Consider the following 20,768-nt stretch of genomic DNA (forward strand, 5'->3'; position numbering starts at 1 on the left):
AGAATGGCTTGAACTCTTTCTTCGAATTCACCTCTAAATTTTGAACCAGCAATAACTGCTGCCAAGTCAAGTGCAATCAATCTCTTTTTCTTAATGGAATCTGGAACTTCTCCTTTCACAATTCTTTGAGCTAGTCCTTCAACGACGGCTGTCTTACCAACACCAGGTAAACCAATGATCACTGGATTGTTCTTTGTTTGACGTGACAACACCTGAATGGTTCTTCGAATGACATCATCACGTCCAATGATTGGATACAATTTTCCTTTCCGAGCTTCTTCAGTCAGATCAATTCCGAACTTTTTCAATGCTTCTCCCTTTTCAAAGGTAGTTTCCCATGGCATCTTTCCACTCATTCCACCACTGCCACCAAAGTTTGGATTCATATTGGTGTGATAGGATCTCTTCATGACTACTAGTCCGCCATCAGAGTTGTGGTGGAGACTCAGTGGTGATTGTAGGTGTGATGCATTCCGATTAAACTGCAAATTCAAACTCGTAGGACAGTTGTTATTTACATGATGTTGTTCGGAAAATCGAAAAGACTTGAATCCTCTAATCTGATAATTTTGTATTTGCAAATTGGATGCAATCTTGGCATTGGATCGGATGTGAGTCGAAACGTTTTTAGTCAAATTGCTCTGCAGCAACAACGACGAAGACGACGAAAAGATGTGTGAAGTGTGTTTGAGCATTTTTTTGTGTTGTGAAAGATTTGACTTTTTTGATTGGAGTTTTTATTGAAAGGTTCATGAATAGGGTCATGGTGGTTTGGATTGAGCGACAAGAAAGGAAAGCTCGGAATTGATGAATTCCGAACCTATTTTAAGATGTGTGAAAAGAATATTAGTTCTGTCATTCAAGTGATCAATGAATCATAAAGTGCAAAGAGTGACGGAATGCACCAGGAAAGAGCTCTTGTGGCTTCTCTCGTAGTCGCAATTGATGACACTCTGAAAAAAATGTCATCTCATCATTACAACAAAAACGAGCAACTGATCAGCAAAAAGAACGATGGATTTTTTGCTCTGATTCTTTTTTTTATACGATGAACGTGTTCGAAGTGTTCCGAAAGATATTTTCCACACTCTCCGAATTTACTAACACTTATCATGGACATGAAGATTTGAATCATCATGAAAACGAAGTGAAAGAAGAATAGACGAACGGCATGATCATTATTTCATTAAAAGTTGTTAAAAATTAATTTTAATGTGAAATATAATTATGTGAATCTCAAATAATATTATTGTTGAGACAACCTGTGAATTGGCTAGGTTGTATATTTCGGTTCGATGATTCTAATTTAATACTTACCTTTGGATAACTATATCATTATTAGAGTGCTTTTTCTCGAATGATTCAATCGAGGAGGATCAAATCCTAAAATAGATAATTTGCATTCAAAGCGAAAGTACTAATCACATGAAGAAGGTTTCTAAATGAATTGAACTCTGGATAATGTGAAAAATGAGAGATTTTCAATTTTTGTGATGGAGCTAATCTCGGAATACTCAGATTCCGAACACCTTCTAAAAATAAACTTCACTCTTACAAAAAAAATGACCAAAGCAGACGTGAGACCAGATTCGAATTTGTCAGGACTGGAGCATCCCACAACCTCGACCTCAAAGAAGGAAAAGAAGAGAAAACCCTATGTCAAGAGAGCATGCTTGAGTTGTCATTCAGCACATGTAGCTTGTGATTCAGAAAGACCCTGTCGAAGATGGTAAGTACTCTAGTGTTCAACGAACAAAATTCATGGATGACACCACACATTCGTTAATATTGTATTTAATTTTTTTTTTATTTGAATTTAAAATATTTAATATTCGATTTGTGTGTTACTACTGTTATTTGATTTTGTTTGAAAATCTATATGTACAAACAGCAAGAAGAAGGGAATTCCATGTGTCGATTACATACCCTCAAAGAAATCTAAATCCAACAAGACTTCAACCTCTGATGACGACGAGGCTGAACAGGTGCAAACACTACTAACGGACAACAACAGCCAATCAGAACCTTCAAACAGCAACGTCGTAGGAGATCATCCAACAACATTACAACATGATACATCATCGACAACAACAACAACCAACACCACTATCCACAACACTACACATAATCCTTCTCATCTCTCTTCATCATCACCCGAAAAGTCACCCAACAGAAAAAGGAAAAAGAAGGAAAGTTGTGGTGGTGTTCTGCGAGTGGAGACACCCTCTTCCAACCATTTTCTCATATCATCATCAGATCAAGAGGACGAACCTCAAACATCTTCTTGCATTTCTAATCAATCATCTTCCAACAAGTACGATAGCACTCTTACAGCTTCCAAATCAAGTTTGGTTCAACATGCCTTGTCCTTATCGGAAAAGCAAAATCAAAAGAAAGAAGTGAAAACACTCCCTCTCGTGGTGGAAAAACCAAAATCCTCAAACACCTTAATTATTGAGGATGATATTGAGAATCCATTAATGGCAACATCTCCAGTCAGTGCTGTGGATGTTTTATCAATGATTGATGGATTTGCAACCTCCCCGACCACCACCAGCACTGCTGCCACAATACCTATTACGATCTCTCAAAATTCTGTGAATACAACAACCACTCTCCTCAATAATACAGGAGGAGTCTCCACCACCACCACCACCACCACTACAGACACGAACACCACAACCAACAATTCTGTGAATACAACCACCACGAGTGGCAACATCAGTGAAACAACGACCAAACCAACAAGTGTGATTTATCCATACTTTTACAATCCGTGGTGGTATATGGCTCAACTTCAACAAAATCAAACTTCAGGTGGAACAACTAATGCTCAACAACAGCCTCAACAACAACAACTCATGGGCATTCCACCATATCCTGTAATTTTTGCTCCAATTCCTGCCACTCAACTCGGTCAACAACCATTTGTTTATAATCCCAATTCTTCTTCCTCCTCACTTCCAACCACAAGTCAATTAACACCTACTTCACCCATGCAAACAGACTCTGCTCCTTCTCCTTCCACAGCATTTCCAATGTTTGCCGCAGATCCCTATCATTTATATGGTGCATCATTTGCATTTGTTCCAAAGCCAATTACCATGTTAGAAAATACTGATGACGGTTTTATCGACCTTCAAGTCCCAAGTGCTTCACAACCTCTTTCTAGTGCATCCAAGTTTGAAGACTTGGATGTGAATAGCGATGGAATTGTTGAAGAGTCAGTAGCAGGTATTTTGCCGCAATCTGAAGACACAAACAAACATGTGACAGCTATTAATGACACGCATGCAACAACCACCGACAACTTGGCAATTTTTGACGACATTGATTACTTTGAGAGCGATACGAGCAGAAATAACGGCAGCAATTCAGATCTTTCTGTTTTCACATGGCAAGACAGTCCCTCTCTTGAGAAGAAGAAGCTAACAAGACCTGCCAGTAACAGAGCAATTTCGTCTGATGATGAGATTATTGATTTAATCACATCAGAAGCATCTTTACTGCACGAAAGAGCAAAGGAGCAGCAGAATTCGAATCGCCAAAACGGAAATGTTGCCAGCAACAGCATTTCATCCTCGAGTTCAGACAACCAATCATCCTTAACAACACCAGAGGAGATTAATTTTGTCATCAGTCAAGCACCAGATAATATGTTAATGAAACAAAAGTTGGGAGACATTATCAAACAGATTTGGCAAACACAAGAAAATCAAAGCAAGGAGATTAATGAGTTGAAGCAACTTGTTAGCGAATTGAAGAGAATGATTATTTCGTAAAAGAAGACCTTTTAGCCCTAATGGAATGATATCGTTCAATATAAATATGGCCAGTATGTTAAAGTAAAGATTAATTTTGTTACTATTTCGAGCTATTAAAATTTAAGTTGTTATGGTTTCATACATAGTCTAAGAAAAAACCAACTTCATGAGTTATGTCTTTTCGAGTGTCAGATTTTTAACATGCAAGAATCGATCATTTACCAAACTGAAGCTAATCTGGATGGATCAAAACCTCTTGCACGAGACACTCCATCTTCCGAGATTGAAGCATTTATTAGTGAAATTCACTCATGCTCTCCACAACTGCCGAAAATTACAATTTTGCATTCACCCAATGCTTGGAATTTTTACTTGGGGTGTCTCGAATATGAAATTTCTTTCTTATTTCCTTCAATTTTCACTCAATTATTAGAGGTCAATGAAGTCTATAATGAACCTTCGACAATTATTTCGAAAGCAAATTGGAATGTTCAAAAGAGTATTCTTAACCAGTACACATAAAAGTTCATTAACAAGATTCATCATTGGTTCGTCATGTACCACGATTACCCATCAACAAGAAAAGAAATTGATAGCATGCGAATGAATCTCATACAATTGTGTTCATGTAAAAAAAGAGTTCCTGAAATGATTGGAATACTTTCTGATAAAATATCAAATTTTGAAGGTTTTGGAATTGAGAAAGAGACAACTTGAAATTTTTGTTGAATTTAAGCCATTAGAGACTTGTGAAATTGGTAGACGAACCAAAGCTCTATTGGAGAAATTGGAAAAGCTCGCACCCAATAATTTTTATGGCTAGTTCTGATTCTAATGCTATTGTGAATTGCATCTCTCAATTGGCTATTTGCTCAAAAGAAATGGAAAATGAATTACTGAAATTGGAAAACATGAGTGCCAAGGTGTTACAGTCCCAAGAGTGGTATTCAGATGAAATTATTGAAATCTTTCAAGGTTTCGAAATGAAAGAAGAAGAACTCTATTATTTTGACGAATATGACACTAAGGATCAATAATTTCATTCTGACAACGATTTAGATGAAAATAACGATCCATTGAGTGAGGAAGAGTCGAGTGATGAAGAATATGAAAAAACAAAAGTTGTTGAAACTTGAGAAATAACATGCAACGACAATGAAACGAATAGAGCTGAAATTGAGCAGCACAAGTAGCTTCAAGACTTTCTGGAGTCTAAAGATCTTTCTTTTCGAGACATATATATAGCTCCACAAAAATGCACACCTTCTTCTTCGTTTTAATAAATGAATCGGTTCGTTCTTCATTTTCAAATCTTCATTTTTCAAAATGAACCTCTTTAGGAATTTTATAAAGAAGTTGGACGGCAATTTTATTGGATATCGAAACAACTCAAAAAAAAATGTCTCAACCTTGTGCTGTTAGTTTTGAAACGATCGATCAATACTTTGCGAGAAGAAACCAACTCTTTGATGAGTTCAAGCAAAGAAGAAGAAATGAATTGGGTGATAAGATTGGAAAAGATATTACCATTACTTTGCCCGATAACTCTACCAAGCCAGGAAAGGCTTATGAAACCACTCCTCATGATATTGCCATGTCCATTTCGGCTGGTTTGGCTGCTAACGTGGTGGTTGCGAAAGTGAATGGCACTCTTTGGGATATGGGAAGACCACTTGAAGGAGATTGTACTTTGGAATTATTAAAGTGGGATGCTCCTGAAGCAAAGGAAGTCTTTTGGCACTCCTCTTCTCACGTTATGGGTGAAGCCTTGGAGGATGTCTTCAAGTGCTACCTCTGTAAAGGACCACCATTGGAAGACGGAGGATTCTACTATGAGGCTTATATGGGTGATAAGTAAGTAATATCTGTTTTGATTTTATGGATGTATACTTGTTTTTTCGTGATGAATTTAATGTTTATTTAAATATGACATGGATAATTATCTCCTATTTATGATTGTATTTTTATATCATCGCGCTGAATACTCCAACATAATATTGTCTCCTATGGGTGATATTCACATGATTTTCAAATTTATTTACAAATTTTACCAATCGATTGAATAATATTATTGTTTTCATGATGATGTAAATAACATGACATTTCAACTTTCAGGGTCGTGTCCGAAAGCGACTATGACAAAGTGAAGGAAGCAGTCACTAAGATTGTGAACGAAAAGCAACCCTTTGAAAGACTTCTCGTCACTAAAGAAGAGGCCCTTCAATTGTTTGCTGACAACAAATTCAAGGTCGAAATTCTCTCTGAAAAGGTAAAGGATGGAGATTATTGCTCTGTTTATCGTTGTGGTAGATTGATAGATCCTTGCAAGGGCCCTCACCTTCTTCACACTGGAAAAGTCACCACTTTTGAGGTCACTAAAAACTCATCATCATACTGGAGAGCTGATGCTTCCAAAGAAACTTTACAACGTGTGTATGCCATGTCATTCCCTGATAAGAAACTTCACAAGGAATGGCAAACTTTGATGGAAGAGGCTAAGCGTCGTGACCATCGTAACATTGGTAAGGAGCAAGAGTTGTGGTTCTTCCACCCTTATGCTCCTGGTATGGTCTTTTTCTTACCTCATGGCCAACGTTTATTCAACACTATCCAAAGTATGATGAGAAATGAATACTGGAATCGTGGTTATTCTGAAGTCCAAACTCCAAATGTTTTCCACAGTGATTTATGGAAAACTTCTGGTCACTGGGACAAGTATGCTGAAAATATGTTTGTTTTAGAAATTGATAAGGCTCAACATAGCTTAAAGCCTATGAACTGTCCTAGCCACTGCTTGATGTTTAAACACCGAAATAGATCATACAGAGAATTACCAATTCGTTTTGCTGACTTTGGTGTTTTGCACCGTAATGAACTGAAGGGAGCTTTGACTGGTATGACTCGTTTAAGAAAATTCCAACAAGATGATGCTCACATTTTCTGCAGACCAGATCAAATCAAACAAGAAATCATGTCTTGTTTAGGTATGATGCAAGATATTTACAAGATTTTCGGTTTTGGTTTCAAACTTTTCCTCTCTACTAGACCAGAGAAATATCTTGGAGAAATTGAACAATGGAATGAAGCTGAAAGACAATTGGAGGAAGCATTGAACGAATTTGGCCATCCATGGCAAAAGAATGAAGGAGACGGTGCTTTCTATGGTCCAAAGATTGACATTTTGATTTCTGACGCTTTGAAGAGAGAGCATCAATGCGCTACTGTTCAATTGGACTTCCAATTGCCAATTCGTTTCGACTTGACCTATGCTGCTGAAGATAAGACTGAGACTAGACCAGTCATTGTGCACAGAGCTATCTTTGGTTCTTTAGAAAGATTTTTGGCTATTGCTACTGAACATTTTGGCGGAAAATGGCCATTCTGGCTTTCCCCAAGACAAGCTATTGTTGTGCCTGTTTCTAAGAAGTGTAATGAATATGCCGAAAAGGTACATAAGATTCTCCATGATGCTCGCTTCTATGTTGACGTTGACTTGAGTGACAATAGAATTGACAAGAAGATTAGAAATGCTCAGCTCGCTCAATATAATTATATTTTGGTCGTCGGACCAAAGGAAATAGAAACTGATTCTGTAAACATCAGAATCAGAGACAGTGATAAGGAGCTTGGTGTCAAGACTATCACTGAAGTTCTTGAAGAATTCGCCACCAACAAGAAGGAATTCAAATAAATATTTTGCACTCGCAACTCTAAATTGTTTTGCATAAAACGTGCCTTAATTTTAAAAAGGAACGTGAGTTAGGGGAACCTTTCGATAATAAATATTATGAGAACCTCTTTTTATGTGAAGATCAGTGACAATCCAAAACAAAATCTTGTACATTTTGAAGGACAGTGCTCCTACAAGCTTGGCTGTCTTTAAGCTAAAGAATGAAAGGAAAACGTCAAATGTCAATTAACTCCAACTTTCAATATAACCATGATAAAACTCATAATCACCATGATGGTCGTTATTTGTGAAATGACCAAAACAATTTCCAACATTGAAAAAGTCCACATGACCTCTTGATAGGAATTCAAATTCTCCACACGAGTCAAGTCCTCAAATAGATTCACTCGCAATCCAATTCCATTACACACCAATCGAAAGATTAATCCAAAATATTGAACAAAAATGAACGCCGAAAGCAAGAAGAAGAGAATTTTGTGATTTCTCTTACAGGTCTCTCTTGCCTTAAACATGATATAACCAATGACAACCATGAGAATGGAAAACACAACAATAAAAAAGCAAGAATTGACAATGGAGGAAATATTTTCGGAAGGAGTGGGAAAGAGTTGGGAAAGAGAGACATGTGTCGTGTTATTGTTGGACGAAATGACATCTGAAGTCAATAACATGTTGTTGGAAGTGACTAATGCATCATGTTGTTGTTGCAGTGGAGATTGTAAGAATTCAAGTGGAATAGAAAGTGTCGTGAGGAAATGTCATACATGATGAGAGTACTGGTCTTTTTTATCGAGATTTGTTTTGAAAGGAATGTGGTGGAAATCAAATCCTAACGATCTCACGACTTTCAAAGAGATGGATGAACTCACATGTGACGATGGGACGCACACACTGTGGCTATCTCTGAAGACTATTCTATCACAGAGAGATGACAATTGATGCAACAAAAGTTGTTTTTAAGCATCAAGTTTGTTCATGTTTCTAAAACAGAGAGAAATTTAGAGCTGTTCTTTCACTCAAAGGCGAGGATCACAAAACCATCATTTGGAAACAAACCTTAAATTTCGAAACCTTTTTTTTCAATTGGTTTGCACTCGCAACTCTAAATTGGAAAAAAAAATGGTTCTTCCTAGCAGAAGAATGCCATTAAGGCATTTCCAAACCATTTTAATTATTATTATTAATGTTCTAGAGTTGTGGATCCTGATGATGTCCTCCGAAGCTGCAATGATACCAACTGTTCCATCACAGGTTTCCTTTGATACCGGATCAAATAATACAAATTCTGCCGTCCATTCGTCGTTTTTCCAATTCAACAACAGAATTCCATCCTCTTCTTTGATTCCTATCTTTTTCAACATTACCAAAGAAACAGTCAATGATAATATGAAAATCTACGGTGGATGTCTCGGATTACCTTGTAATTTTATGATCATCAATGCAACAGATTATTTTGATTTTCTTCAAAATCCCTCTTTAGGTCTTTTGAGAAAGAATGCAGCTCAGTTAGGTCTTTTAAACATAACCAATGTGGATGGTACATTACTTTTTATTGGTGATGCTGGATTATACGCATTCATTGCGGTGAATCCGAATGTGAACAGTACTTGGCTCAGTGTTAAGGCTGAGTTAAAATTCAGTTATGGACGCCATGTCGTTCTGCTCTTTCGACAATACTGGTACCTGGTTCTAGTGCTTTGTCTTGTAGTTGTTCTGTTTGGACTGTTGTGCGCATTCGCTGTTAATAAGATAAAAGGAAGGGAAATGCTTAATGGAATGACCAGGTACTCCAAAAAGCAATCTCAACTCAAACGAGCCTTACTCACAGAAGAAGATATAGTAGTTGAGTCATTTATTGAACATTCAAATAATGGTGATTCACAGCAATGAGCTTTGTCATTATTTATCACTCATTCCAACAAATAGTCACCTTCAAACCTCTAAGAGGAAAAACGTATGAAGGTGGAGAACTAAGGTTCGCTCTTCATTAGGGATTTAGATTCCTCCAAAGGGACATGCAGAGCGGATCATGACGTTCAGGAGCCTATGAACTCGATGAAGACCCTCTTCCAGTGCCTTCAGTACCTCTCCCCGTTCCTCCTGTGGTACCTCCACCACCTCCAGCTTCACCACCTCCACTACTTCCACCACTACCACCACTGCCACCACTAGAACTGGAAGAACTGACAGATCCACCTTCTCCACCTCCACCACCACCAGCTCCTCCACCTCCACCGCCGCTGTTGTCACTACTGCCACCACCAGAGCCACCACTTCCACCCGAAGAACTCGATGAGGACGAGCTTGGAGGCCCAGGCTGTCCTATATAAATATCGTCACTTTTTTGAATGGCATGATATTGAACTTGGGTGTCACCCTTATAAAATTTTTCCATCGGTGTTCCAATCTTGACGCCACTCATTGCAAAGATAATGGCAGGAATTTCAATGGGATGATAAGGCAAAGCAATCACACCAGAGAAAGTATCATTTGGAATGTGGAGTGTGACCACTGGTGGGTCTGTTTCCCACTTGATCATTTTTTGATTCAGGAAATATTGCTTACAATACACCACTGGTTCCAATGGATTGGAATGCCTCACAAATTCACAACCATTATTGAGGTAGATCTAACAATGAAGAATTAGATTCTCGATATAATCCATAACTTACCACAGTGGAAGCAAAATTATAATCTCTCTGATAATAGGTTAGCACAACATCTTGCAACTGATCGTTATTAATGTCGGTGATGAATCCAACTTGTGCTGTATTTCCGTTTCCGGTGTAAACGATTGGAGCAGGAGCAAACACATGCATACCAGTCATTGGAATGGCATGACATAAAATTAATATTAATACCAATACACATGGCAGCAACCATCGTAAGCTCGGCGGGACAGTATGTGTCAAAATGTCCTTGATGTTGTTGGATCGCGTCACAAACATTCTTTGCTTCTTTTTAAAAATCTTGTTTTTTGTTCATTGCCTTTTCATCTCCACAAGTGTCTCTTGAAGCCAAATTTAGCAACAGTTTCAGCCATAGGCAGACAAGAGAAGGGTTTAGAAAGGAAAGTATTAGTTAGGTTTTTGAACATAAAAGACCTACGGTCTATGAGGAATACTCCATCATAATTCGAGGCGTTCCTACTCATTAAGCTCATGATCAATTTTAACCATTCTTTCCATGCGGGGCAGGAATAACTCCAGGTTGATGTTGACCGCCTGTGACTTGTCCACTCGAACTCACGACATCACTACTGGGTTGTCCTGAACTGCCATAGTAAAAGTGAGAAGCACCTGTGCCTGTTCCAGAGTAGGGCAATGTGGTGGATGACCCATTTCCATTTCTCTGATCCTCTTCTTCATCGTCACCATTCATCATTGAGGTGGGCGAGGAAGGTTTCGAAGGAGGTCCAGGTTGTCCAACGTAAATCTCATCTCCTTTCGAAATGGCATGATATTGAATAGGTAAATTTCCTTAAAAACTTTTCCATGTGCGTTTCAATCTTGACTCCGCTCATTGCAAAGATAATGGCAGGTATTTCAATGGGATGATAAGGCAAAGCAATCACACCAGAGAAAGTATCATTTGGAATGTGGAGTGTGATCACCGGTGGGTCTGCCTCCCACTTGATCATGATTTGATTCAGAAAATGTTGTTTGCAATAGACTAAAGGCTCAAAAGGATTCGAATGTCGAACATATCCACAACCGTTATTGAGATAAATCTTTGATGTAAGGTCACCAGAATAGGAACAGTTCAATGCATTGGTATTGAAATAATAACCTTTTTGGAATGAAATGGATACAACATGATTGGACTTACCACCTGACTCGCAAAGTTATAATCTCTCTGATAATAAGCAACAACAAAATCCAATAAATGATCGTCATTCACATCTGTAATGAATCCCACCACAGCAGTTATTCCATTTCCAGTGTAAACAATGGAAGTTGGAGATGCCATATGCAATCCACTCACCACATGCATGTTGTTGTGATGAATCCACACACACTCCAACCAGATAAGAATGACCAATAACCTCCACAATAACTTTGAAGAACGAAAGCTTTCATGTTTGTATTCTTTTCGAAAATGCATCTTGTTGTTCATGGACTGTTGTGGAGAAAGAGCAAGTTTGTGGATTAAATGTTTTTTTTTCAATAAGTCGTTATGGTTGTAATGATGTTTTGATTCATTCATCACGAAGAAAACACCATTCCACGACTGCCACAATTGGAATATTGATATTCTTCTTTGATTTGAAAACTATCACCAAATTTGTCATTCTTTCACAAATAGTCACACATTGAAAAATTGTCATTGGTTTAAATGAAGATATTTAGAAAGATCCATTCGTTGATATTGAATCTTGAAAGGCAATTCTACGAGTATTAGAGCTATTTCCACAATGAAGCAAAAGTTATTTCTAATTTCAATTTCTATTGCTAATTGGCGTTTTTTAGAATTGTTTGTTTTCCTTCTCAACTTGTTTGGGAATCACTGTTTTCTCTCAAAATTCCAGATTACGATCGAGAAATTGATGTAGTCGAGGGCTATTTGCTATTTTTTCTAATTACAATAATCAAACTAACCTAATAGGTCAAAAGTCACTTGTCATTCTCCAAACAAACATCACAAAAAAAAATGTCTCGTTCTCTCCTCTTTGTATTGTTATTATCCCTCGTTCTTGCTTTCACAGCCTCCACCCAGGCCAGAACTGTCTCTGAACGTGCCATCGACAGCATTATCAACACTTGGGTCAATTCTGTCACCAATGCTAAATACGAAAATGAAGAACTTGCCGACACCACAAGTTCACCTGGTCAAATCGCTGCTGCTTTTGCCAACTCCAAAGTTGGATCATGCTATTCACAAGCTCAAAGAATGAGTAATCCATGTTACGATTGTTCTTCATTGGTCTATTTGGCCTATAAAAGTGCTGATCCAACTTTGAAAGACTGTTCCAACTACTACTCGAGGTTATCCTGGAAGTTTGAGAGATGTGACTGGACAAGCATTGCAAACGGGTGATATTTTGTGGAGAAGTGGACATGTGGGTATTTATTTGGGAGGAAATCAAGTGGTGAATGCTGAAAATCCAAAATCAGGAGTCAAGAAGAGAGATTTGGGTTTCTATACCAAATATTTGGGTTTCACTAGAGAGTATCGTGTTTAAATATGAGATCATTCAGATCTTAAAGTGATCACACTCCAATCGAAATTGTCGAAATAACGAATAAAATTGGAATTGAAAAAAGTCATTCATTCACGAATTAAGAGAAGAATTTGAGGTCAAGTTTCAATGTGTACAACATTGATCTCAAAGAATATAAGAAAAGAGGCGTTACTAGTAGTGGCTGATTTACCATAAGATCGATCCAAAGGCTGAATATCCTCCTCAAGATACAAGGTTGACCCTCCCAACGAATAACACGCTTTGAGTGGGAATGTGTGAAAGAATGAAACAAAAAGGTCGATTCAACACAAATTCTGGCATTGCACTGGTTGGGACGGCCATTCGATAATTCACTCTTGCGACAGTCACTGCTGCTGCTTCTGTACCAGATTCATCCACTTTTAGCATTGCCTTGTGATAAATCTTATCAATCCACAAGCGGCCACCTGCTGCTAGAGATTCTGGTGTGAGAATTCCTGAAAAATTTGCCTTCTCCATGTTAAAACTTGTTTCCATGTGGAAAGGAGATTCTTTGAGAATGGCAGAAAGTTCTAAGGTGTTAATTTCTGCTTTGAATTTTGGAATTTGCACAATTCTTACTTTCGTGGAGGAAGTTGAAAATAATTCTGATAAGGACAATTGTTGTGAAATGGAATTATTTTCCGAGTGATTCGAATTGGCCAAATCGTCATGTTGGTCTTTGTTTGTCAACCTTTTCGAGATCCATTTGATGAATTCCTTTTCATTCTCTACGCTTAATTCAACGTTTTCTTTTGGAAATAGAAAGAGCATTTCAAAATTGTCATTACTGTATGGAAGTTTCAACCATTTGTACAAATCATTTTCTCCATATTTTTCTAAGGTTTTTCTTTTGGTCATGAATTGAACAGTGATCTCAGAATTAGTATGAGCTGATAATGATCGAAATCTTCCAGAGACAGTTTGTTCAGGGTTGAAGGCAACTTTCCATTTTCCAAGAAAATAAATTGCATTGACCAATAGTAATTTTGTCTCGGGAACAATTGAGCCAGGTTGCAAGACATCTTTGATCAAATGATGGGTCTTGTCTGAAATCCATGAATTAATCAAATTACGTTCCTTCTCATAATTTTGGACAAAATCACATTTGCGAATTTCAGAATGAAATTGTGACACAATAGCGTTTGAAAAGTCTTGTGAAATGTTGAAGGTCTGTTCAACAAAGAGGCCATTTGCAATAGATAACTCTCTGGAGGTATTGGAATAACTAGAAATAATTTCGTTCATTGCTTGTGAAAACTGTGTTACGTCTAGAGAATTGGATTGATCCAATGAGAGTGCTTGTAACAGTTCGTGTTGGGTGTCACCACGGGATCCTATTGTAAGCATGGAAAGAACCATAAAAAGAGAGAATGGAGAAAGTACAGTGTTGTATGTGAGGAATGAATCTATTTGAGAAGATGAGGATTGTTGTGGCAATATTGAATTGAAGAGGTTTCCAGCAAATGCTTTTTGAGAAGAGGGAATCAAAGAGATCAGTGAAGAGTGTGATGATGATTCTTCTTGGCATTGCACATACTCTTGGATCCATGCAATGATTGTAGAGAGGATTATAAGGAGCAGAAATGTTGTGAGAGTAATACTTGTCGACATTTTTTGTTTTGAGAAAAATAAGAGAAATTCTTGTAGTGTACAAATTTGGTCAATTGCCAAAATAATGAATATAGTCTACTTACATGTAATTAATGTATGTATCTCCAAAATAAATATAATTATCAATTACAATGTTAATTTCTTAATTAACAAGCCCTTAAATTCAACTGATAAACCATTTTCATTCGTGGGAGAGCAAGCAAAAATTCCTAATTGCAAAATGTCGTTTTCACTTTCTGAACTCTTGTCAAAAAGATGAGCAATTCTAAGCAAATGAAAAGTTTCTCCGTCATCAAGGCTATATTCAACTCTAACATCTCCTTTCACTAACTCCACACGAATAGTAAACCATGATGAGTCGCTATCAAAATTTACTGGACTAGTTGACCAGTCACTGAACTCTCTTGTAACAACAGCACTTGCATATTTTACATTATTGACAAACTCAATGCCAGTCTTGATCCATTGTTTTTCATTGACTCGTAGCATAATACCGGCTTGATCATATAATTTTTGATAATCTCCTTTAAATTTTACTTGAATTTCAAAATTATGATTGGTCTTGAAATCCTCACGATTTAAATATAAAAAGTTTCCATCATCATGAATAAAACCGTAATGAGTTTTTCTCCAATAATCACCCATCGGAGAGGTTGTCATCTTTATATCAAGAGAATTATTTTCTTCTCCTTTCTTAATGAAAAGACTTTGTGCAACTCCAGTCGCCCAGTTCCATCCGATAGTTGGAGGTACTCCAATGTCCGAGGGAAGAGCAATCGTTTCAACACGTGTAAAGTGGTGTTGAATGGGCATATTTTGTTGTTGTTTTTGTTTGGAATTGTGTTTGCTTCTACTATATAGAAACATCAATTAAAGCCATTGTGAGTCTCGTCGGAGTCAGGAGTAGACTGGCCGAACGGTTAGGAGATTTCATGAGCAAAATTAATTGATTTCAATGCTCCGCAAGAGAAAATCATCAACAATTCGAGTGAAAGGTTGCTAATTCATTACAACAACTCTCACTTGGTTTCAAAAAGAGATTACATGACGGAGGTTCACTTGATCGATTTGGGCAAAACTAATTCAACATCATTCAATACACAGAGTAAGGAAAATTCTGAGCAAAGATTATGTGTTTGGTTATTTGGCAACCAAATATGGTTATTGTAATCAAAAAACTGGTCTTCCATATCCTGGTTACATGTCTTTGGCTCCAAATTATGTGGCAAAGGATGGTACCACCACAAGCTACACCATGAATCATGTGTTGTCCTCTCGTAACATGAGTCCCAATGGAAGAATGTGTGGAATCAGTCCAACGGGTCTTCTCTCTCAATATTCACTTGTGTTGACTCTTCTTGTGGATGCCACTCAGACCGAACAACCCAATGATGGATTTGTCGAATCATCGAGTTGTACCTCACATTCTTCTCAACAGCACTCCTATTCTGAAGGATTTAGTTCAAATTATTATCTTGCCAATTTGAATCATGCAGATACTTCGTGTCGAAATGGTAATGGTTGGCTCTCTCGATCGAAGCAACCCTGTTTGTATTATAAGGATAAAATGTAAAAACACTTTTTCTCAAGTGACAGGTCAAGGATTTAAGGGAGAGATGTGTTGCTTCTGTCCTTTCAACGTTGAAATCAATGACACAACCTGATGCTGAAACAACAAAAACAACTCTTGATGAGAGAGACTCTGCCTGTGTGGACCCCGTTGATGACTTTCTTTGGAAACATGATTCCATAGAATCCGTTCACCATGAAAACGATAGTATTCCTATTTTAAGGTCAGAGCTAAGAGATGAGATGCTTATTGATGTGTTCGTCCCTGTATAACAACAACACTTCGATCCACTCGATTTTCCTGTACGGTTGTTGTATCATATCCTCAACCTCCTTTACCAACCCAAGTCACAACTATCTCTATTTGAACCCCACTTCAATACAGGACAGTTTTTTCCATTTCAAGCACGACTGTTCATCGGCCATTTCCAAAAAAATAAACTCAAACAGCGCTCACAAACACCAAATGCCAACTCGTGTTTCTTTCTGAGGACAATAGTAACCTCATCATGAATTGCATCTCCCTCCTTTCGCTCTCTGTTATGGATTTTTAAAAGCATGGAGTGGTGGTGTGGTTCGGAAAGAAAGCCTTTCGCAGAGAACAACGTCGGTTATAAATTGATATTCTTCTCCAAAGAAAAAAACGCACAAACGATTGAATTTCTGTTGGCAGGAACATTAACAACAACAATTCCATCTTGTACTTGTTACTGCTCGTACGAAGAATAGTAGAAGGTCCTGTCGGGAATACTACAATTGAATTCGTGATAAAATCGCTCTCATCCATCTCTTGTATTATAATTGTAACGATAACAACAAACGTTGAGGGTTTTCTCTCTTCATTTGTGAGCTCATACTACTCACTCCTAATTTCATTAACAAACATCTGACCATGTCTGTTCCAAACGTATTCATTTCATGCTGTCTAATGACAGTTTTGTTGTCCCTCATTCTCATGATGAGTGTCAGTGCTGAACAACCAAGTCTCAATATTCGAGGTTCGACTCCAATTATCTCGGCACCACAAACATCTACACTCAAACAACTATTTTCACAATATTGGTCTCCAATTAACCCAAATAGTCAACCACGTTCAGAGGATATGAAAGGATTTGAATTTGTGTTGACAGAGAGAACTGGCCAAAGAAAGAGTTATAAGGGTGTTTTGCAAATCCATGCAAGTAATACTCCACAATGGGTTCAAGCAGATGTATACGATGGTCAACTCACTTATCATTTGAATATCATGAGAAACGCTGCTACCTTTAAGGTCATTCAACACACTTCCAAGTTTTGTTTCACTTTGAACTTTATTCCAAGAAACAATTCATTGCTCTCAAAAGTGGCTCAATTTGCCACTTCATTGCTTGAAGGTCAACAAACCACTTATCGATTCTCTCCAAATTCAATCAAGTATGATGCATTGGTGAATCAAGTTTGCAACAATTCCTCATTGAAGATGGATGCTTTCATTTTGGGAGATGATGGTTTTGTCTCGTGTGCTCCTGCTGTCTCTTCAACCTCTGTTTCTGTCAATCCTCAAATCTTTATCACAAGAAACGTCTTGATTCGAGTGACCAAACAAATTTCAGGGAAATTCAAACAATTGGCAAAGAGGTGTTTGTCGTTGGACATATTTGATAGACAACTTGCAGCCACCTTGGGCGACAGATACTTTGCTGAATTATTACAAGATACATTTGATAACAGACAAAGTCTTACATCATCCTTGTTGAGACCAACCTTTTGGTTTGAAACAAGCACTGAAGCTTGCTCTCTTCCATACATGGCAGATCCATCCAAGTGCAATAGTTTGAACACTCCAACTGGATCCAAAGTTTGTATCTTCATTCATGGTGCAGGTGGTATGAAAGATCAAGATCCAAAATACAATTCATTCAAAGATTATTGGGGTGATATTGAACAATGGACTCCTCAATGTTCAAAGAGAGTGTTTGCAGTGAGAAACACTCGAGATGTTGGTTGGGATGACAAAAATTTACAAAAGTATTATTGTGACTTGGCTCGTAAGGAGAGTGGACTCAATGTCACCATCAACGGAGTGCCACAGTTGAAGAATGTGATTCTCTTCACTCATTCTCAAGGAGGTTTGGTCATTTCAGCTGCTCTCAAGAACAAACTCTGCTCAATTGATGGTTTTTCTTCGAGTTGGTATTCTGTTTCAACACCTTTCCAAGGATCTGGAGTGGTTAGCAAGTTGATTAAGTATTGTTCTGCCTATAAGGGACCTTTCAATCCATTGAGCAAAGATTATGTGTTTGGTTATTTGGCAACCAAATATGGTTATTGCAATCAAAAAACTGGTCTTCCATATCCTGGTTACATGTCTTTGGCTCCAAATTATGTGGCAAAGGATGGTACCACCACAGCAACCCTGTACACAGTTCAATTATCGAGAACTTTGAAACCTGAAGGAAGAATGTGTGGAACAAGTCCAATTGGTATCATTTCCAAGTATTCATTTATTTTGACTCTCTTGTCTGAATCGACCAACATTGCAAATCCAAACGATGGAATGGTGGAGCAGTCCAGTTGTACCTCATTGTGCACCCAAACCTACAATGCTCTCTACACATCGAAATTCTATCTTGCCAATTTGAACCACGCTGACACTTCATGCAGAAACGGTAATGGTTGGTTCTCTCGATCAAAACAACCATGTTTATACTATAAGGGCAAATTGTAATAAAATTGACCATTAATTGAACGACAGAATTTTTATTCTTGAAAAGTATGAATCATTCCTTAGACCAATGATGTTTTGAATGCTTTTTCCCAGAGTCTTTTTGGAAATGGCTGATGGCCAAACTTTTTGGTGGGCTTGATGGGCTTTTTGTGTGAGAGAGTCTAGCTTGCAAATTCGTCAAATATTCTCCATAACTCAGTATTTTCTGCTCGTGATATTGAAGGACAGTCTTGCTTTCAGTTACATGATTGTCGTCTTTCATCAACACACTGTAAGGAGGTATTGAGTTTTTCAGTTCCTCATAATACTTGGTTGCATTTGAATACTCTTCAGGAGTGCTTTGATGTAACAGGTCTCTCACATTTAACCTAAGTTTTTCCATCTCATTTTCACACTTTAACTGTCTCTCCTTAAGTCTTGAGATGATCATCCCCACTTTATGTTTGAAAACGTCCGTATCCTTTTTCTTCCTTCTTAGGATTCTATTGCACATCTTCTCCTTTGCATTGTAAGCGGTCTCGAATTCCTCGTCGTCACTATTGTATTGCGTCAGCCGATCATACTCCTTATGTAGAGATGAAACAAAATTTTGTACATGTTCTGGCATGTCCTTTTGCAAGTTCTGAAATAAAGAGAATTTCTTATTTCGTACCACCATACTTAACAACAAGCGCTCATCTTTTTTCTCGATTAAAGTTTCCATGACGTGCATTATTTCTTCGAAGCATTCAAAGTGTTCGATTGCAAGTTCCATCACTAGGTCAAAGGTAGGAGTTAAATTTTCCAACCGTTTACGATAAATTAACAAGTCAAGCTCCATCTCCTTTTCTCGTGAAGTTATGCCACATCCTTTATCAATATTAAGAACTCTTTTGTCAAAGGTCTCTCCAGTATTAAGATTGTGTCTATACAATTGAATGTCCAACTCTCTAGAAAGCACCTGTTTTTCTGATTGAAGTTTTTGCACTTCCAATTTCAAAACATCAATGTCGTTCTTCATAATTGAATTTTCTTCTTTCATGTCTTTAAATACAAGGGACGAAGCAATCATCTTCTCTTTAAGATTCTCGATTTCTAATAGATATGTTGTTTCTTTTGCCTTCAAAGTCTTATTGGACTCTTTCAAAAGATGGTTCTCTTTTTTTGAGTGTTCAAGTTGAGCCTGAAGATCCAAAACGATATTTTCCAGCTTTTGTATTTGTTCCAAAGCATTATTCTTTTGCTCCAGTTCATGATCGCGTTCATGCTCCGTCTGCTTTAGCTTAGCACGTATTTTGGAGAGCTCGGAACTGAATTGAACAGTGATCTTCTCTTTTGCTTGATGCATTTTCGACACAAGGTTATCCACAATTAAGCCACAAGATAGATGATGATTGTACTTTTTCAACTCATCACTCCACTGAACGTTACTGATCATCTGCTCAAGTGGAGGCAAATAGCCATTGATACATCTCGAAGAGGATAATGTTTTCGGAAGAATTTCCCCATGATTGGTTGAATCCATCCTAGAAGTGTTGTGTTGTTGTTGTTGCTGATATATCTCACTACTTGTTGTTTCAGTAATCAACAAGCCTTGCTCTCCACTCCTCCCTTGCCGCTCCTCCACTCCTCCGTTCTCTTCCTTAGAGATCATCATATTTTTTTCTATTGAGATATAACTACAGGAGAGGAATGGATGTGAGAAGAGTCTTAACGTATAAACATTCTTCAAAAATTTCAACTGTCCCCTAAACATGAAGATCATTCTCACAAGGATGCCTTTAAATTCCATGTCCATGGTGTTCGGAAACTGTTTCAAAAGCAGAACGAACATTTGAGAATATTCTCAACGACCTGGTGTATTGCAGGAGGAGGTCATGTGTAGTTTCCAATTGTGGAATTCTTCCAAATGCTTGGAGCGTATGATCACGAATTCAATTTCACCTAGAGTCACTCGAGCACGTGCGAATCGTTTGCAAAAAAAACACAACAACAAACATATAGCACGATGAGAAGGACACATCATCTCTTGCATTCATCTTTGACTATATCTTGGCAGACATTGCATCCACCCCAGCAACAAATTCTTCTCTTCAGTTCTCAGCGCTATCTTCAACAAGAACATCATCGACAATATCATTCAAGTGTAAGAGCGTTCTCTCGTGACCATGCAGAACCCACTTCTCATACTCCCTCAACCATTCAGGGAAGTTCAGTCGATCCTCTCTTGCAATCGAAAAAGGA

The 20,768-nt window shown here is 37.8% G+C and overlaps 12 protein-coding genes across 12 annotated transcripts in view; 7 read left to right on the forward strand and 5 right to left on the reverse strand.

Annotated features, from left to right (window-relative positions):
* FDP41_012492 (uncharacterized protein) overlaps positions 1 to 37 on the forward strand; it is a gene marked incomplete at both ends in the record, with an annotated part of 548 nt that extends 511 nt beyond the window's left edge. The window contains one exon of the mRNA XM_044703017.1: positions 1 to 37. This exon is cut by the window's left edge and continues 183 nt beyond it. Within this exon, the coding sequence (XP_044566095.1) occupies positions 1 to 37 (37 nt within the window).
* Positions 38 to 1,562: 1,525 nt separating this feature from the next.
* FDP41_012493 (uncharacterized protein) lies at positions 1,563 to 3,782 on the forward strand (the record flags this gene model as incomplete). The annotated part of the gene is made up of 2 exons (XM_044703018.1): positions 1,563 to 1,729; positions 1,892 to 3,782. 2 exons carry the CDS (start codon positions 1,563 to 1,565, stop codon positions 3,780 to 3,782), a joined length of 2,058 nt encoding a protein of 685 aa, XP_044566096.1.
* Positions 3,783 to 5,163: 1,381 nt separating this feature from the next.
* Positions 5,164 to 7,455, forward strand: FDP41_012494 (uncharacterized protein; the record flags this gene model as incomplete). Its single annotated transcript, XM_044703019.1, has 2 exons — positions 5,164 to 5,618; positions 5,880 to 7,455. The coding sequence occupies 2 exons, from the start codon at positions 5,164 to 5,166 to the stop codon at positions 7,453 to 7,455; spliced, it is 2,031 nt and encodes a 676-aa protein (XP_044566097.1).
* A 1,119-nt stretch (positions 7,456 to 8,574) lies between these two features.
* On the forward strand, positions 8,575 to 9,345 carry FDP41_012495 (uncharacterized protein; the record flags this gene model as incomplete). Its single annotated transcript, XM_044703020.1, has 1 exon — positions 8,575 to 9,345. One exon carries the CDS (start codon positions 8,575 to 8,577, stop codon positions 9,343 to 9,345), a length of 771 nt encoding a protein of 256 aa, XP_044566098.1.
* Positions 9,346 to 9,499: 154 nt separating this feature from the next.
* FDP41_012496 (uncharacterized protein) lies at positions 9,500 to 10,403 on the reverse strand (the record flags this gene model as incomplete). Its single annotated transcript, XM_044703021.1, has 2 exons — positions 9,500 to 10,084; positions 10,128 to 10,403. 2 exons carry the CDS (start codon positions 10,401 to 10,403, stop codon positions 9,500 to 9,502), a joined length of 861 nt encoding a protein of 286 aa, XP_044566099.1.
* A 223-nt stretch (positions 10,404 to 10,626) lies between these two features.
* On the reverse strand, positions 10,627 to 11,448 carry FDP41_012497 (uncharacterized protein; the record flags this gene model as incomplete). The annotated part of the gene is made up of 3 exons (XM_044703022.1): positions 10,627 to 10,898; positions 11,032 to 11,185; positions 11,284 to 11,448. The coding sequence occupies 3 exons, from the start codon at positions 11,446 to 11,448 to the stop codon at positions 10,627 to 10,629; spliced, it is 591 nt and encodes a 196-aa protein (XP_044566100.1).
* Positions 11,449 to 12,105: 657 nt separating this feature from the next.
* FDP41_012498 (uncharacterized protein) lies at positions 12,106 to 12,637 on the forward strand (the record flags this gene model as incomplete). The annotated part of the gene is made up of 2 exons (XM_044703023.1): positions 12,106 to 12,315; positions 12,419 to 12,637. The coding sequence occupies 2 exons, from the start codon at positions 12,106 to 12,108 to the stop codon at positions 12,635 to 12,637; spliced, it is 429 nt and encodes a 142-aa protein (XP_044566101.1).
* Positions 12,638 to 12,859: 222 nt separating this feature from the next.
* FDP41_012499 (uncharacterized protein) lies at positions 12,860 to 14,269 on the reverse strand (the record flags this gene model as incomplete). Its single annotated transcript, XM_044703024.1, has 1 exon — positions 12,860 to 14,269. One exon carries the CDS (start codon positions 14,267 to 14,269, stop codon positions 12,860 to 12,862), a length of 1,410 nt encoding a protein of 469 aa, XP_044566102.1.
* Positions 14,270 to 14,395: 126 nt separating this feature from the next.
* FDP41_012500 (uncharacterized protein) lies at positions 14,396 to 15,082 on the reverse strand (the record flags this gene model as incomplete). Its single annotated transcript, XM_044703027.1, has 1 exon — positions 14,396 to 15,082. The coding sequence occupies one exon, from the start codon at positions 15,080 to 15,082 to the stop codon at positions 14,396 to 14,398; it is 687 nt and encodes a 228-aa protein (XP_044566103.1).
* A 388-nt stretch (positions 15,083 to 15,470) lies between these two features.
* On the forward strand, positions 15,471 to 15,842 carry FDP41_012501 (uncharacterized protein; the record flags this gene model as incomplete). The annotated part of the gene is made up of 1 exon (XM_044703028.1): positions 15,471 to 15,842. The coding sequence occupies one exon, from the start codon at positions 15,471 to 15,473 to the stop codon at positions 15,840 to 15,842; it is 372 nt and encodes a 123-aa protein (XP_044566104.1).
* Positions 15,843 to 16,730: 888 nt separating this feature from the next.
* Positions 16,731 to 18,545, forward strand: FDP41_012502 (uncharacterized protein; the record flags this gene model as incomplete). The annotated part of the gene is made up of 1 exon (XM_044703029.1): positions 16,731 to 18,545. One exon carries the CDS (start codon positions 16,731 to 16,733, stop codon positions 18,543 to 18,545), a length of 1,815 nt encoding a protein of 604 aa, XP_044566105.1.
* A 52-nt stretch (positions 18,546 to 18,597) lies between these two features.
* Positions 18,598 to 20,181, reverse strand: FDP41_012503 (uncharacterized protein; the record flags this gene model as incomplete). The annotated part of the gene is made up of 1 exon (XM_044703030.1): positions 18,598 to 20,181. One exon carries the CDS (start codon positions 20,179 to 20,181, stop codon positions 18,598 to 18,600), a length of 1,584 nt encoding a protein of 527 aa, XP_044566106.1.
* Between the last annotated feature and the right edge of the window lie 587 nt (positions 20,182 to 20,768).

Source organism: Naegleria fowleri (assembly GCF_008403515.1).
Source record: "Naegleria fowleri strain ATCC 30894 chromosome Unknown tig14, whole genome shotgun sequence".
NCBI lineage: Eukaryota > Heterolobosea > Eutetramitea > Acrasida > Naegleriidae > Naegleria > Naegleria fowleri.